This window comes from Eulemur rufifrons, chromosome 6 (assembly GCF_041146395.1).
Source record: "Eulemur rufifrons isolate Redbay chromosome 6, OSU_ERuf_1, whole genome shotgun sequence".
NCBI classification, from domain to species: domain Eukaryota; kingdom Metazoa; phylum Chordata; class Mammalia; order Primates; family Lemuridae; genus Eulemur; species Eulemur rufifrons.
Genome location: NC_090988.1, coordinates 71,219,405 through 71,236,549, shown reverse-complemented (window position 1 = coordinate 71,236,549; position 17,145 = coordinate 71,219,405). Strand labels below are relative to the sequence as shown.

The window sequence follows — 17,145 nt, the reverse complement described above, 5'->3', positions numbered from 1 at the left end:
TTCCCTGGTACTCACTCAGCACACTGGTGTTGACACTTTGCTCCGTATGAAGACTTTATCATTGCATTTACCCTCAGAAAATTGTGTGACACAGGAAATACTTTTTTTCTATTTTACCACTGTCTTCTGTTGTCATTAAAATGCATTTATGCAGCATTCTAATCTCACAATTGGAAAGATTAATTTACAATTAGTTTAGAGGTTCTAAACTCACAAGGAGACACTTATCTGAAAGGTAATTTGCTGAAAAGCTTTCAAAAAGAATCAAAGGATATGTTTCAGATTCTTAGTCTAAGCATCAAGGTAATAATGTCATCTTTGGATAACATTTGTTTCCTTTTCCATGATTAGATAGTATTGTGGCTGGAATTTCTTAATGTATTAGTCAAAGCTATCTTCCTTTTTATCCTTAGAATATTTCATCTTCACCTTTTCTCTAGTTGATATACAATGTTATCCATCAGATCTATGGATGGTATACATGGGGAAAGATCCTATTTACATCTTTGGTGCTAAGATGTTAAAATTCATGTTTCTCTGGAATTCTTCCAGTGCTCATTGGAGAATTTCTTTTTGCTACAAGATGTTGAAGAAATAGAGGAGATAAATGATATCCACAAGGTTGGACATGAGACACATTCCTTTTATTGTTCCTGAGAATACCCCTAATTACTTGTTATGTTGGCTGTAGGTTTTTCGGGAAATAGTAAGAGGTATAAAGGTGTTCTGTAAACATCACTGTGGGAGGAAAAGTTTTGTGACATATACATTGTGGTTCAAATTATCTCCTTGTGCAAGGGTACAAGCCACCTTAGCCTTAGTCCTACCAGGTGAGCAGGGAATGGGACATTAACAAAACTGTGTGCCATGTGAGTTTCCATATTTTTTTCTATTAACACAGGACTGCAAAGGACAATGATTACAAAAAAAAAAAAAAAAAAAAAGTCCTGAGCTGAGTAATGTTATCATGCCTAACACATTGGTGGATGATAACAAATTAATGTGTTACTCTTTGGGTACTGCAGTTCTAGAATGGAATTCTTGGAGATCTTATGCCTAAAGCAAAAGTTAGAAGACAAATTTGAAATAAGGCCTGCCTTTTATCTGCCTTTAAATGAGGCCTCAGACTATGCAATGATCTCTGCCACCCTTATTCTATTGAGGCCAGATTTTAGGAAAAATAAGACAAATGACTCATGTTCTCAGTGAAAGTTAGAGATTGTTAACAAAAATATCATTTTCTGGGAATGAGAACAAATAAAACGTTGGATGAGTTGGTTTCAAAAAAGAATTAGAAAACCCAGTTTGTGGTGATGTCTCAAATAATTATAATTTTTCCCCGTGGAGTTTATAATCCTCTAAAACTTGTCTATAACACACACTAGATTGTAAGAATTCTTGGCTAAAGAAGGCATTTTCCCATAATTGACAAAAGCCTCAGAAGGACAAGGTGTGAATGTAGTGCCGGAGGATTAGAAGTTGGCATGAAAAGCTGGTATGTAAAAGAGATGGTGGTATAAAAGAAAGCTACAATTAGGAGACAAGTAATGACTTGATGTGGTGATTTCTTCTTGCTGGTTATTTTTTTTTTTTTTTTAGGGAAACAGAGCAACTACCAGTAAATAACTTGCTTTGTGTTTTTTTTTATTTTTTTAAATAACATCTGAAATTTCATAATAAAGAAAAGTGAGTGACATATCCTCAGGCCAATATTCAACCTGAATACTCATACCTTGTTCCTCCCCAAATCTACATACATAATTCCTTATGATTTTAGTATGCTTCTAATAAGATAGCAGGCCACGGCAGACTGTGTCATAAAACAGTGTACACCGAAGCTTCAAATGAAAATAAAATTCGAACACACCATTTCAGTGGACTAAAAATTGATGCGAATCAGTAAGACTTTTGCAACGGAAGGCTTGGTAGTTTAGGTGAAGGGTCCAGGACCAGGACTACATGTTTTTATTGAAGAGCTGAAATTCAAACTGTCAAGTATTAGAGGAAAATGCACGGCAAGCTCTATAATGACCAGCGCTATGAAAACTAATCTCCCCAATTTTATGAAAAGGATAGCACTAAATGAGTCTAATTTATTATGGTGAATGTTATAATGGCAGCATTTCTACCAGGCTTGACTATATTCAATACAAATTCAAAATGGCCACATTTGCAACATATATTTTTAAATGAATCTGGCTGTATCTTGTTTATGCAACTTGAGCCCATGGGAGAACTATATACAATTTATATGACAGATATTTCAGTTTTTTTCTTTGGTGGCTAGAAGACTCATCAATTATTCAAGAACACAACACATTAGGTATGACTATTTCATTTCTTTCCCTTTTGCAAAAAATCATTCACATTTGCATCAGTACAGAACATATAAACCAAGAAATAATCTTGTTGGGGAAGACTACAAAAGAAAGGAAGACAAAAATCTTATAACCTTTGTAAGTTAATATTACAATGTATTGTGTATTTTGTAATTTAAGGGAAATGCTTCCAAAATCAAAAACATAGTGAACAACTGTTTTCATCTATGCAAAGTTTTTAAAAAAACTTCAAAGGGAAATTTTATTGTGTGACGTTTAAAGCATGGAATTTAATATAAAAATCTTATAATATGATTTATCCTGGATCAAATACTTGCTAGCTGGGTTACCTTAGGAAAGTTACTAAATATCTATCAGTTGCAGTTTCCTCATCAATAGGATGTGTTAATTAATGGTCGCACTATGGTAATGAAGCTAAAATGAGATAATATATAAGTGAATGTATTTTACAAGCCATATAAAAATAAGATATCCGCATTGTCATCAAGAAACAAGATAAAAAAAGTTAAGAAAAAAGGTTATTTAAAAATCACTTAACACCCATTTTTAGAAAATTTGCTTTCAAACATTAGTTGCTATACCAAAGTTTTCATTTTGCACTTGGTCATAAGTTTAATTTAGATCCTTTAATAAAAGTATAAAAAGGTGCAAAACACAACTTCACCTTCTTGCCCCACCATAACACACTCAGAAAATCCTTCCATACCTAATCAAACTAAGAAGATTTAATCTTAACTGAGCAAAGGCCAATTGTAAATGAAAATTTATAATTGTAGTAAATTGTGAATCTTCCTAAGTTTCTTCATTCCTAGAATAAATTTTGCTTTTGGAAGACTTTCCGAGTATGGTCAATACATTGAAAAGAATATCAATTAATATACTAAACAACATGAAAACCATTCTTCTTGAGTTTTCTAATTTTTTAAATTTTATTTTTGTTGCTGTTTGATAAAACCGTTTCCTGGGTGCTATCTTCTGCTTCTCCAACAGGGATTGGCTGCTAAATTTCATGCTTTGCCAAAGCACATAGGCAAAGGAATAAGCAAATTAGGGGCTACACATCAAGTGCAGACCAATTACCAACGGATGTTAAAAGGTTGAGCAGTAATACTTACAAAATGACATGCCAAAAGACTATTCTGAAATGAAATGCATAGCATTTGTTTAAAACTGTGGACTCTGAAATCAGATACACTAAAATCAAATAAAGGTGTGGATACTTACTAGGTGTGTGATCTCCGTCTGACAAGTCATTAACTATCTAATGCTTACTTTCCTTATTGTTATAATGAGGATAATAATAGTGCCTACCTCAAAAAGTTGTGAGAGCTACATAAAAGAATCTAAGGAAAGCACTTAGAAAAACACCTGATACACAGAAAGCATTCAGTGAGTATTAAATAGTACACATATAGGAATGTTGAAAAAAAGACTTATTTTTCTCATAAAATTCTTGACTAGAGATTTAAATTCCAGGCACAGAAAAATCAACCTCTTTTAAAATCAATTAAAATGCTAAATTACTGGACTAATTCAATTCTCTAATATTGTTGCTTTTCACTATACACACGTGTGTGTATGTATTATACACATATACATACATACACATACAAAACATTACTATTAATATATAAGACATACATCTACATATATTTAACAAATTTATCTTAATAACAGGAAGGCTATAGCAATGCAGAAATTGAGAATGCATATCATAGAAACTGTGTATTTTCTCAGTGAAGCCATTCAGTTTTCTGCTGTCTTAATTAAATATTTTTGATTTGTGGCTAGTGAGAAAAAAAATTGTCCATTTATTCTAGATGCAGCATAATGGCTACAGAAAATTATTCAAGCTGAAGTAAAATAAAATGTGTATTGCACAATTTAAAGACATCGTAAACCTTGTTAATTAGAGTTGAGTAAGAATGCTTATGTGGTAGATGATGGTAGACAATTTAAAAATCCTAAACATTGCTAAATGGTCAATAGTGGTAAATTATCAGGGAAGAATGATTTTTGGTTTTGAGTTCTCATTTATTTATTGTTTTTACATTTGATATAACTCTTAACAAGTCAGTGGAAGAAGAAACGGAATTCTCTAGCTTAAATAAGAATGTCCAGATATATTAGCCATTTTTTCCATTCCTGTAATAAATATTAACTTTCATTTTTTTATTGCTGTTAAAAGTGACGTCAACTGGATATCGTGTCAGGCTGCAATCTTGGATAAAGTACAGTTTAAATTTTCTTTATACTTGAAGATTTCCAACCTCAAAGGATAAGTCTCAGAAAGAAAACACCCCATCAAGCTGAATTCTTCACAGCAAGGGCAAGTCATTATTTATTTTGTATATGTCTTTCTCAGAGAAAAGGGGTTAAGAGGATTTATGAATATTTGCAAAGTCCTTTGAGAGATGTTTTACCAAAGTGTAAATTACATCCAGCCTCAGTGAATATGATTAAATGACAAATGAGAGTGTTTTTCATGGAACAAAAATGTTACAACAAAAATAATTTAAAAACTGAAATTAAAGCATATAAATACATTGTAAATGTTATTGCTTATTTTTTTTTTAATGAATTAGTGCTCAGTTTTGAGGCAATTGAGCAAAGAATGGGACTGAATTTGAAAATATTCATGTAATTAATAGCAGTCATTTTTCTCTCACCTTGGATTAAAGCACTATAAATGAGGTGTTATATACATAGAAGCAACACAACCATATTTTTTCCTTTAGAAACAACTATAAGCTATTATATAGTTGTGAAATCATAATCACTGCTCTAATAAATTGCTAAATTATACAAAGGGATTATATTTTTTTCAAAAAATGAATTTTTGACTTTTAGCTGCTGAGCAATGGCCACCTCTGCAATGTTTCTACTAAGATAAATGGAGGTTTTAATCTTCTTGTTACTCATTTAAAATTCCTTTGCATTTTTGCACAACAGCCTATTTTTCATCACCAGGAAAGGTATGCAATTTGAACCATGCTACTTTTTACTCACAGTAAATCAATATGTGTCATAAGAGCAGAAAGAACGTAATATCTCTCACTATCATTGGACCTCCCCTTAGAGCGAGTCCCAGAAGACATTGCCAAGTTCAGTCGCTATAGCAACAGAGCTCTGGTGCCTCTCTTGCTTGGTTTGTTTCAGAGAGTTGATTTTTACCACACAGGCATAATCCTGAAGAATTTTTATGGTAAAGAAGTAATTACACAGAGTCAATAACAATGTGTGTGACTTTTCTATTGATCTGTAATGATTTAATTTAAAAGTAGTACAAAGAAGGTAACTCTATAATACTTCAAATCCCTTTGCTAACTTCCAATTAAATTATTCATTGTCTTTTCTTTAGGCTCTCAAGTACTCATATGTCTTAAACTAGAAAAATACCCTTAAACCATTACTGTGTAAGTATAAAATCTCATATGTTTTTATCCAACTGTGAAGTTCTGCTATGAAAATGTCTTGAAATAATACTAATCTACTTTAGAAATATCTACAATTAGCAAGAGACAATGCAACAAGGCTATACTGGCAATATGGGAGAATTCCCTTATGCCTTCTATTAAAAAGATAGCAGGAAAGACAACAATATATATTATAATATATAGAATTCTAATTAGTTTTATCTATTAAATGAGATAAATGGATAAAGCATTTTGAACAGTGCCTGGCATAAAGTAAACACCTAATAAATATTGATATACCTTTTATCACTATAATACAGTCAGACAAACACATTATATCCATTTCTTTATATTAAGCACTATTGATTATGCAATTGTGATGACCTTTAGTATTCTGAATGTTTTAAAAGTAAAAATGGTATAAGGCTGCAGTCTCCAATGCCTGGGCCACGGACTGGTACAAGTCCGTGCCCTATTAGGAACCAGGCCACGCAGCAGGAGGTGAGGCGCAGGTGAGTGAGCAAAGCTTCATCTGTATTTACAGCCACTCCCTATTGCTTGCATCACCGTCTGAGCTCCGCCTCCTGTCAGATCAGCGGTGGCATTAGACTCTGCATTATAGTGAGTTGTATAATTATTTCATTACATATTTAAGTGCACAATAAACATAATGAGCTTGAATCATCCTAAAACCATAACCCCCCACTCCCAGTCCATGGAAAACTTGTCTTCCATAAACTGGTCCCTGGTGCCAAAAAGGTTGGGGACCGCTGGTATAAGGAATACTTTCCTATAGTTGAGCATTAAATATATTGTAATAAAGGTACAGATAATCTTTAGAGGACTAGATTTATGAATAAAATATTTGCATTTGATGGACATGACACTGGAGGCAGCTTGGAGTGAAACATATAGTAGGTTTGGGAGTCAGGACTTGAATTTTATTCATCATACTACTTGAGAACTTAAACTCTCTAAGACTTTATTTTTTCACCTATAACACAATGATAAAAACAATTTCCCAGCTGTATGTTTGAGAGGATTCTGTGAGACAATACAGAAAGCATTGGTAAAATGCCTGGCACAAATGATCCTTATTAGATTTTAGCTGCCTTTCCTTTAAAGGTTTTCCAGTCATGTTCTTGAAAATCATTTCCAAATAACACCTGAAGGGAAAAATGAGCAAAATTCAATATTCTTTAGTACCTTAAAATACATAGGTTTTAACTGTGGCAAGATGTGGAAAACTTTCATTTCAATACAGTTCTATGTTACAATTTATTCAAATTTGTTTCAATTGATAATATTTTTCCCAAAGTATATTTTCATAGCCTCTCAGAATAGGATGATGCTTCTGGGGAAAAAAGAAAGTAGTAAGGGGACCATTTTTATGATTAAATACATTTGGAAAATAGTATATATTCCATTTCCCTCTAGGAGCTTATAGATCACATTAGTACATTGACTCCTCCAAGAAATTCCAGGTAAAGAAATCAGTAAGGAGTGTATGTAAATTTAGGAGTCAGATTGCCAGGTTTGATCCTCACTTCCAAGGGATATTAGCTTATAACTTTTGGAAAATTACTCAACCGCTGTGTCTCAGCTTCCTTATCTGCAAATAGGAATGGTAACAGTATTTCCACACTGGAATGAGAGGTTATAATGAGATATGTCAAGTGTTCAGATAGAGGCTAATAAGCTTAATTATCAATAATAATAATAATTATCAATAATAATAATAATTATTAAAGAAGCCTGTTTAAGTTTTTTTTTTACCATATTACATTTTCTTTTTTTTTTTTTCATTTTCTTTATAAATAATATCTTTGAAAACCTTGGGAATGTTCCCAATAGTTGGGAATTCCCAACTGTTATTCTTGGGAATATACTTTGAACAACCCTAAAGTACAATGTTGGGGTAGTGATAAATTCTAATTAAGTTAAAAACTATTCATCACATTAGTGACCAAAATAAGTAGCCCAAAACAGCAGGAGCCTCACAAGATATGATCCCACTGGCTGTTATTTTTGCCAGAAAATTCTAGTACCAGAATATTAGAGCCACTTTTTAAGTGTAAAGATCTTACCCATAGATGGTCTACCCATTAGAGCAATATCTGCATCCATTTCATGCATTAGCACAGATCAGTTTATTACATTAGGTTATTTTCATGTCACTAAAAACTGATACCTAAAGGAATGGAACACCAAATGTTCAAGGCTTTAATGATTAATAGAGAGAAAATTGAGTACATGTTGTCTCACTAATGGAATCTACAAAGAGAAGGCACATTATCCAGATAGTAGATAAATGTTGCATGTTTTCTACTGCTAATTTTAAACAATGTGAGTTTTCAAAGTGGACAGATAAAATAGTAAAGAAAGATAAGAAAAGGTAAGAGCTTCCTCCAAAGAAAAATATGTTACAAGTTCACAACAAAATGCAAAATCTTCCTAGTCTAAATACTACCATGGTTCCAATAAACCTTCCTACTCTTTTCCAGAAGATAGCTTAACAAAAGGATCATTCACATAAGCAGTCTGCTAATTAATCTGACAACTTTCAGAGGCTTTTTATTTATTCTCTAATTTGTAACTATGTTTTGTTGTTGGTTTCTCTTAAAGAGTTCATATTTTTTAATATCATCAGAAATAAATGCAGAACATAGAAAAATCAATCATAATTCTATGTCCTCAACAATTAAAATCTATTTTCAAATATTCCTGTTTTTTTCAAGTTGTAATCATAATTGTGTATTGTTTCTACACAAAGCTATTTTATATGTAAATGTAAATTTAAAAGCCTATTTTTTCCACTTAACACTACAACTTAAGCATTTTCTTCCATCAATACAGAGAAGTCTTAAAATGATCATTTTTAGTACCCGAAGGGTCATATTCTTCCATGATCAGACATGAAAATGATTTCCAATTGTGTTGTTGGTACAACAAATCACTTCCTACTTAGAGTTCTTTCTAGATATTAGTTTTCAAACTTCAGCACACATCAGAAACACCTGGAGGGCTTGTTAAAACACAGGTGGATAGGCCTTACCCTCAGAGTTTGATTCAATAGGTCATGGGGGAAGCCCGAGAATTTGCATTAACAAGTTCCCCAGATGATACCGAGGCTGCACATCTGGGGACTACTTTAAAAATCAGTTGGAGTATTTACACAGAATACAGTCACCAAATTGGGGCTGATAAGTCAAACAGCACAGACAATTCTATTGCATCTAAGGCATATTTCTGAAGTTTCTTTCTACAAGTTCATTCAGATGTGTATTGCCGACTGACTTTTTGATACTTGAAACCTAGGAAGATATCAACTGATCAAGTGAACAAAAGAATAAGAAAATTCTTACTTCTCTTTTCCCTTAAATCAACACATTGGTACTTAGATCCATCTATTTACATTTCAAAGATACTGTGGCTGAATGGGAATAATCCACATCTCTGTTACTGCAGAAATCAGCAAGGAGTTTTTATCATCATCATCCAAATTCAAATGTCACTGAAAAAATAACTGAAATATTTATACCTTGGAGGATAGCAAATTGCATCTGTACAACATAAATTAGCTGCATATGATAATTAAAAAATTGTTACTCATTGGAAGGTACAAGGTAAAAATGTGACTTTGAGAAATTGGTTTTGATACACTAGAAATAAGAAAATTCCCATTTGGCAAGGAATTATTAGGATATTTTACTAAAAACCACAGTAAAAAATCTCAGAGGTTTTTCTTTGTACTAAGGGATTCTTTTTATTTGGGTAGAGATTAGTTCCCCACCTGCAAATGGAGATATATGCATATAAACAAGCATGTCTACGTAAGCATATAGATGCAGCTATATAAGTACATATTAGATAGCTATGTATAGGAAGTATCTATTCATACATTGGTTCTAGAAATCCAGAGACAAGACATATGCTTAGCAAAAACATTCTTCAGAAAAACGTTTCCCTGGCTCTTCCTCTGAAATCTGCACACATTTTTGTATTTGTCATTCTTATTTGTTTGAATATATAAAAAGAAGATATGTTCATATATGTACAAAATCATAAAACCATACATAAGTAAAGTGGTTGGGTGCTGCCAACGAACCTTGGAAGGTGGTTAAGCAATAAAATTGTTAATCGGGTTTAAATTGAGAAGAGTAAGTCAAGAGTAAATGTGTTAGCTACACGTTTATTAAGAAAATTTTGTATTTATGACTTTCTAGGGGATAATTGTTTCTGAGTCAGTGTTTTGGCAATTGTGTTATCTTGAAGCAAGAGTGAAGTCAACAGTCTTAACAGCCTTAATTGACCATGAATTGTTCTTTCTGTTGGACAGGTTCATTATGACCGTATGAATACACTGCTGCTCTCAGGATGGACAGATAACTAGGGGACAAATGCTAAGATGCCATGTATATTTCACTGTATGTATATTTTATGGAATAATATCCATAAATACATCCAAGTAAATATGACCATATTAGGTACCCTCAGCAAATGTGACAAAGTTTAACACATGCCCATGTTAAAAATACAAACTTAAGAAATGTATAACTGCAATGAAGACACTGGGATGGTCATCCACTTAGTGTGTGTAAGAATTTGACCACAGGCATTTACTACTTAATCCAGGTGTTCAAAGAAACCACCACAGTTAAAACATTAGCAGCAACAACCATATGATCATTTGAAAACCAATTAAATACGTCTGAGATTTTGTAATAATTTCCAGTTCCTTTCAATGAGTGAGACGAGAATGACGATCAATTAAACATAGTCCCTACCACAAATCCAAAGTACTAGCAAAAGCATGTACACATCAACAAGACATTTTTGGTTTGTCCATTTAGGAGGAAGCAGGAAAAAAATATGCAATGCAAGGCACATATGACCTGCCTGTAAAATTTTAACTCCTAAGCCTCTAGAGATAACCAGAGATAAGGAAATGAGCCTTTTTAGAACCACTTTACTCCATCAGGGTGGAAATGGACTCATGGCAAGCCAGAGGACAAGAATTGCAATCAATATATGTTCATATGTTCATGAATATTTTCCTTGACAAATAGTTTTGGTTTCCAAATTAAGGAGTGACAGTGTCCTTTTTAGAAAATTAAGTTTTTTTTTTAAAAGGAGTTAATTTTCAATTGGAATATGTCATAAAAATGATAAAATTGTATGCGGACAGTGCAAAAATCAAGAAAGTAAATTATTTAAAGTTCAATAAAACACTGTTCTAAAACACAGGTCATAATAGCGTGATGCCATTACTTGTGGGCTAATCGGTGAATAATCACATCACAGTTAACTCTCTTATTGCAAGCTTACATAGGACATTAGAAGTATGAAACCAAGTGTACCCAATATCTTCTGATATATTAATTGATATTAAACTAAAATGCTATCGCTAAAAAATGCAATTTTTTTCAGTAAAGCAAATCCCAATTTCTCAATTTCTTTTCTCAACTCCTGAAAAGAAAAATAGAACATCAAAAAAATACCCATACACTAAATACTATAAAAACTTATGCTATTCATAAATATGGGTATTAATTCTTTCACAAATGATTAAATATGGAAGATTAGACACAAATATATGTAATATATATTTTCATCTGAAGATATTAGATTACATTAGAGAGGAAATTATCTACTTTAGTAGTCATGTTTTTTATTAACACTTCCATTATAAAAAGGAGTAATTATTTAAACAAATAAAGCCATATGTTTTGTTTCTAAACTCAAGGGCCTAATATTCTAAAGGAGACTGATTCACAACTGAGAAAGGTCAACCTGGTAAAATTTAAATACATCTTTTGAGATTCCAAATCACTATTATGTATTGTAGTACGGAAAGCAAGCAGTTTGGGTAAAAAAAAAAATTATGTTATCCTTGCAATAAAGAACAAAGAACAATAAGCCACTCAGGCAACTGTCTTTCCTAGTGAGGCCATTCACCCAGATTTGTTCCCAAACCCCTAATAGTAACATATTGTTGTATCCCTTTTGTTGCCATTCCAAAGCAGAATAGCAATTTTCTGGAAATTAGAAAAAAAAATCAGTAAAAGTTGACCTAAAATTAGGTTAAAATACAAAATAATGGACATCATATTTTAAGGCTAAATTATGATCAAACTTGTCTTCAAATATATGTTGCAGAGACTTAAAAAAAGAAATGTCATATAAATAAGTTTCAGTGAAAAATAGAAATCAAGAAAACTTTATACTGACAACATTTCTACTGGGCCATCACTGATTTGGGTATTGTAAGAATATGAATTGATTGTACTAGACGTATACATTCAAATCATTCTGTTCCATAAAATAACAAGATACTTTTAACTTATTAAAATGAGAATAGTTTTTGTTCCTAAATCAGAACCTCTGTTTTTAAGAAATGGCTAAAGTATAAGGCAGAAAAATACTTTTATGTATTAACTGTAAGTTTCTAGGAATATATCAGTGCTATATTTTTCATTTTTTTATTTTTAAAAAGAATTCTTGGTCTTAGGAAAAGTCACAAACATTTTGAGAGATTAAATTCTCTTAATTATTAGCAAAACAGATCACAAGTGAAGAGCGTGTTTATTGTTTGCTCTCCATGATCTCTTTGGTGTGTATGTGCTTATGTACACATAAAAAGAGACAGACAGTTCTATTTATTTAGCCCTCAGTAGTACATTATACTGTATGCAACCTTAAAAAATATTCAGACGTTGCATCTTTAATCCAACTGTAAGCACCATAAAGAAATTTCTGCTTAGTAACCTGTCATATTTCCTCTGTAACCCTCGAATCAAATTCTGCACAATCCCATAAAGAATAAGATAAAAAGAAAAAAGTAAAACTTTACCCTAATGAAGAGGATCTTTTCTCCCACTCGGTATCTTCCTTGGGAGAGCCGCTCCACACAGAACTTACTTGGGCATTTGCAAGGAGGATCTTCAGAAATTCGTTTCACCTGAAGTAGAAGAGCAGGCAAGTTCATTCTCCTTAATCAGGTTGTGTTTCCATTGATTTGTTCCAAGGGCTCTGAGGCCCCTGGACCATTAATGATTTTAAACTTTATATGTTGGCAAAATTAGAGATGTCTTTCACTGAATAATGAAGAGGCTGTCTAACATTAAGTTAGCGATTAGGCTCGTGACTTTGAGTTCTGAGTTTCTCCCCTCCTATCATACTTGGTCCATAGATACATCCACCCAAGGATTGATATTTATTTATTTTTTTTATTTTTAATTTTTTTTTTTTTAATTTTTTTTTTTTTTTTTTTGAGACAGAGTCTCACTCTGTTGCCCAGGCTAGAGTGAGTGCCGTGGCGTTAGCCTAGCTCACAGCAACCTCAAACTCCTGAGCTCAAGCGATCCTCCTGTCTCAGCCTCCCGAGTAGCTGGGACTACAGGCATGCACCACCATGCCCGGCTAATTTTTTCTATATATATATTTTTAGCTGTCCATATAATTTCTTTCTATTTTTAGTAGAGATGGGGTCTCGCTCTTGCTCAGGCTGGTCTCGAACTCCTGAGCTCAAACGATCCGCCCACCTCGGCCTCCCAGAGTGCTAGGATTACAGGCGTGAGCCACCGCGCCCGGCCAAGGATTGATATTTAATAGAGTTCTGTCCCTAGAGATTTTTTGAAAGGTTATTCCTGAATGGGACAGTGATAATAAAACAAGAAGTCTAAAAATTGGATAACGATAATGTCATTCCATTCTAATAATGCAGAACCACATTCTGGGCTGGGGGTAGGATCTTAGGACCAATGAATGAGTCTGTATGTGTTTTTCTATGTGCATCTCTTTCTATATTTGTTTATCAAATGTGTTTAAAATATAAATAGGTGTATATATAAATTATGTTTACATCATTCCTAGAAGTGGTACAGTTTTCCTCATCACTACAAATAAGGGCTTCCATGAAAAAAGCAAGAATGAAGAAAGGGAGGGAGGGAGGGAGGGAGGGGGATAAGGGAGGTTTTGTTCATCTGAAAGAAAATCAGACAGTGTCAAAAAAGCACATGGCCCGAGGCAAGGACTTTAAGGAGGATCATGCTTGGCACAATTTTGCTTCCAGGTAGTAATTGAGCAAACTGTAAATTGGTGTTCAAGTGGTTCTTCCACTACAAAACGGCAATCACAAGTCCGTATGGAAAGTATTTCCATCTTGCAATGCTTAGACAAAACACAGAAACTGCTGGTATCAAATGAAGTAAAATACAGGAAACATTTTCTCAAGTGGCCTTCCATTCTCTAATGCTTTCCTAGCTTTGAAAATGGACTGGATTTTACAAATCAAGGGCTTTTTTTGTAGCTGTGTGAGCAGTGGAAGCAGAAATGGAAGAGACAAGGCCAGACTGTGGGCAGTGGAAATATATTGTTAAGTAAACAGTGACTGATGACATCTGTGCTTCTTATATTACCTTGGGATAAGTCAGTCTGGCAGGTGTTCTGTTTTGGGCTAGGATTTCAGCCAGTTTTCTGCTGAAATGGGATTTCAAGAGGAGCCTGATTACTCAGAATTATACTATCTCTCATCCCCAGACTGAGGAAGTTGATGGAGAAGAGGAAGAAAGTAAGAATGGCTTCTTAGAACTGTATTCAACTCATTGTGTGGGAACTAGCTCACCATGAGGGACTGCAAAGAGGAGAACTGAATCCGACCCCACCATCTTATCACAGCTGAATCACTCTATCAGGACATCTGCAGAATAAATTAACTTGAATGGACTCCACTGTGTTTCTTTCATGATATCTTGATTAAAGAAGGTGGGATGTATTATTCACATAAAAGGTCACCTATTTTCCTTTTATTTTCCACTATTCCCCTATCAAACAAAGAAATGTGAAGAAACATTGAAAGTTTCAAAACTGGCAGTTACTGCTCAAACTGTTCACTGGAATATAATATCTTAATACAGGTCTGCTTCTCTTGCTTTCTTTTTCTTCTTTTTCCTTTTTCTTCACTTACTCCTCCTGTTTCTTTCTCCTTTTCTTCTTTTTTGTGGTTGCAGATAATAGCTTTGCCAGAGTACAAATAGCCAATATGATTAACTAAACACAGGAACTTTGCAAGCAATCTCTATTTTATATCCCTGTTCTAAAACACATGTTGGGGTACATCAATTTCAGCTCCCAACTGCTATATATGCTTCACATACAGTGAAGCAGTTTCCATAGGAACAATTTCCTTTTTATATTAGATACATGAAGTTCCAACCTAAACCATTAGTAAGGCTCAAATTACTTTTCTCTCTGCTCCACTGTTCTCAAAATAAAACACTTCAGTGAAAAACTATCACTTACACATAATGCAAATAGTTCCACGGATTTTTCCCCAACGTAGAATGAAGGGAACAGTAAGAAACTTCTGTGGTTAAATCAGTTTGGAAAATCTCAGGTTAAACCAGAATGTATAATGGAACTCAGCAGAACCTTTGATATGCCAAAGTGTATTGCCAAACTCTAGGTGGAGACTATTGTAAGTTGTATTTCTCAAACTAACCTAACCATGGAATTCTTTTCCCCATGGAACATGTAGGGGTGTGTTTGATTAAACATTCCTTGAAAAATGCTGGTTTAAAGACTCGTAGAACATGGTATTCTAGCTGGCAAAGAAGGTACAGAAATATCCACTTTGTGTATTTCCTGCATCCAATTAAAACCCCTTAGCTAAATAGATGGTTATGTTCTCAAACTTTGGCAAACTTTAAAGAGGGTTTTAAGCTCTTCTAAAACCCCTTCCACTGTTTCCAGTTGAGAGAATAGAACTTCAAGTAGGGAAGAACTGCCATGGATTCACTGACTGCCTTGCTGTTGTGTGGAAAGTCTCGATCTCACTCTCTTTTTCTGAATTGGAGTATTGGAAAAAACGGTTCCAAATCCCCTTTCATCATTGCTTCACCACCTTCTCACCCCATTCGCTTCTCAAGGATGAAGGATGGCCAGATACAAGACAAAATGTTGAAGAAAGAGAACCATTATAGCCACTTCTCCCAGCTTCCGAACACATAATAAATAGCTTCAAGTGGCAGCGTCTCCTCCCTCTGCAAAGCTACAGCAGAATTAAGAAGTTCATGCATGTCCAGAGCATATGACCAATTTGGATAAACAGAACAAGGGAGAGGTTTTTAAACTTTAATTACCTACATTGATAATTTATCCAATTAACATAAACTAGACAGATGTAGATTAATAAAATATGGTCCTTGTCTATGAGAACAAAGTCTGCAGCTTAAGAGGAATGGATGTTATGCCCCAAAATGGATTGTTATGCCTCATTAAATATATACAAATACTTGAGGCACCAAGGAGTAATTTGTCAATTTTACCTGGGATGAGAGATGCCAAGAAAGTTTAATATAGGAGGTAACATAATCTGAATTTTAAAAGATGAAAACGCATTTAAAAGTAGATTTAAAAGATGATTAGGCAGAAGATGAAGAAAGCAACAATGGCTACAAAAAATTCAGGGATTAATCCAGAGAACAAAACAGCTGGGAAACACACAGTGGGCCAGAACATGGAGGGCTTATGTGACATATCAACCAGTTTGGGCTTTAACCTGGATGTTTTAGGGAACACTATATAATTTTAATCAAATCTGAATTGCATTGAGTTAGATCAGTCTGGTAGCAGTAACGTTTGTAGAGATGAATTTCAAGAATGGAGTGGTCAACAATGTCTAATGCCAGGAAGAGTTCTCATAATTTCAGGACTAAACTAATTCATTAAATTCAGTCATTCATTCAATAAGAGGTTAAAAGTGACATTGGCCAGATATTCCTCAGTAGTCTGAGACCCTGACTATAAATGAGGCATTGAAAAATGAATGGGGGTGATAGTTGAGAGGAAAAGGACTAAGAGCATATCTAGTAGCTCTTAGGGTTAGGGTTAAGGTTAGGACAAACACATTAATAAAAGATAGACCAAAGGAACTTCTTACCCTAAAATAAGTCTAATCAAAAAAGTGTAAGTCAGAGAGAAGAAAATTATGCTCGTCAATGTATAAAAACTGCACCATTATCTACTATTAATACATTATTCAATTTGCTTACAAAATAAAAACTGAAATACTATAAAAATCAAGATAGGTGACCAATCCTTAAAAATAGTCTTATGATTTTAAAATCCTTTTAGATGGCATTAAATTAAAATGCATTGCCCATTCTTTAGGTCTTAAGTGAATAGTTAACCGAAAAGAAAATAAATTAAACTGGTATTGGCTAAGATCTCTTTTTAAGGGCTAAGTTTAAGTTTGTTGCCCCTAACAGAAATGGGAGTTTTTAATCTGTCTGACAAATTTTTATATTTCTGCTCATCTAAATCTGCAATATATTTAATAGTTTATAGTGTCACATGGAGAAAAGCAAAAGATGGAGAAATCTTTTTTC

General features: G+C 33.6%; 1 protein-coding gene across 10 annotated transcripts in view; it reads right to left on the bottom strand.

Moving 5' to 3' along the window:
• GAS2 (growth arrest specific 2) overlaps positions 1–17,145 on the bottom strand; it is a 124,411-nt gene that overhangs the window by 41,177 nt on the left and 66,089 nt on the right. For all 10 annotated transcript variants that reach the window (XM_069469716.1, XM_069469715.1, XM_069469714.1 and 7 more), the window contains exon 7: positions 12,609–12,716. In XM_069469716.1, the coding sequence (XP_069325817.1) occupies positions 12,609–12,716 (108 nt within the window). The remainder of the gene's footprint in view (positions 1–12,608; positions 12,717–17,145) is intronic.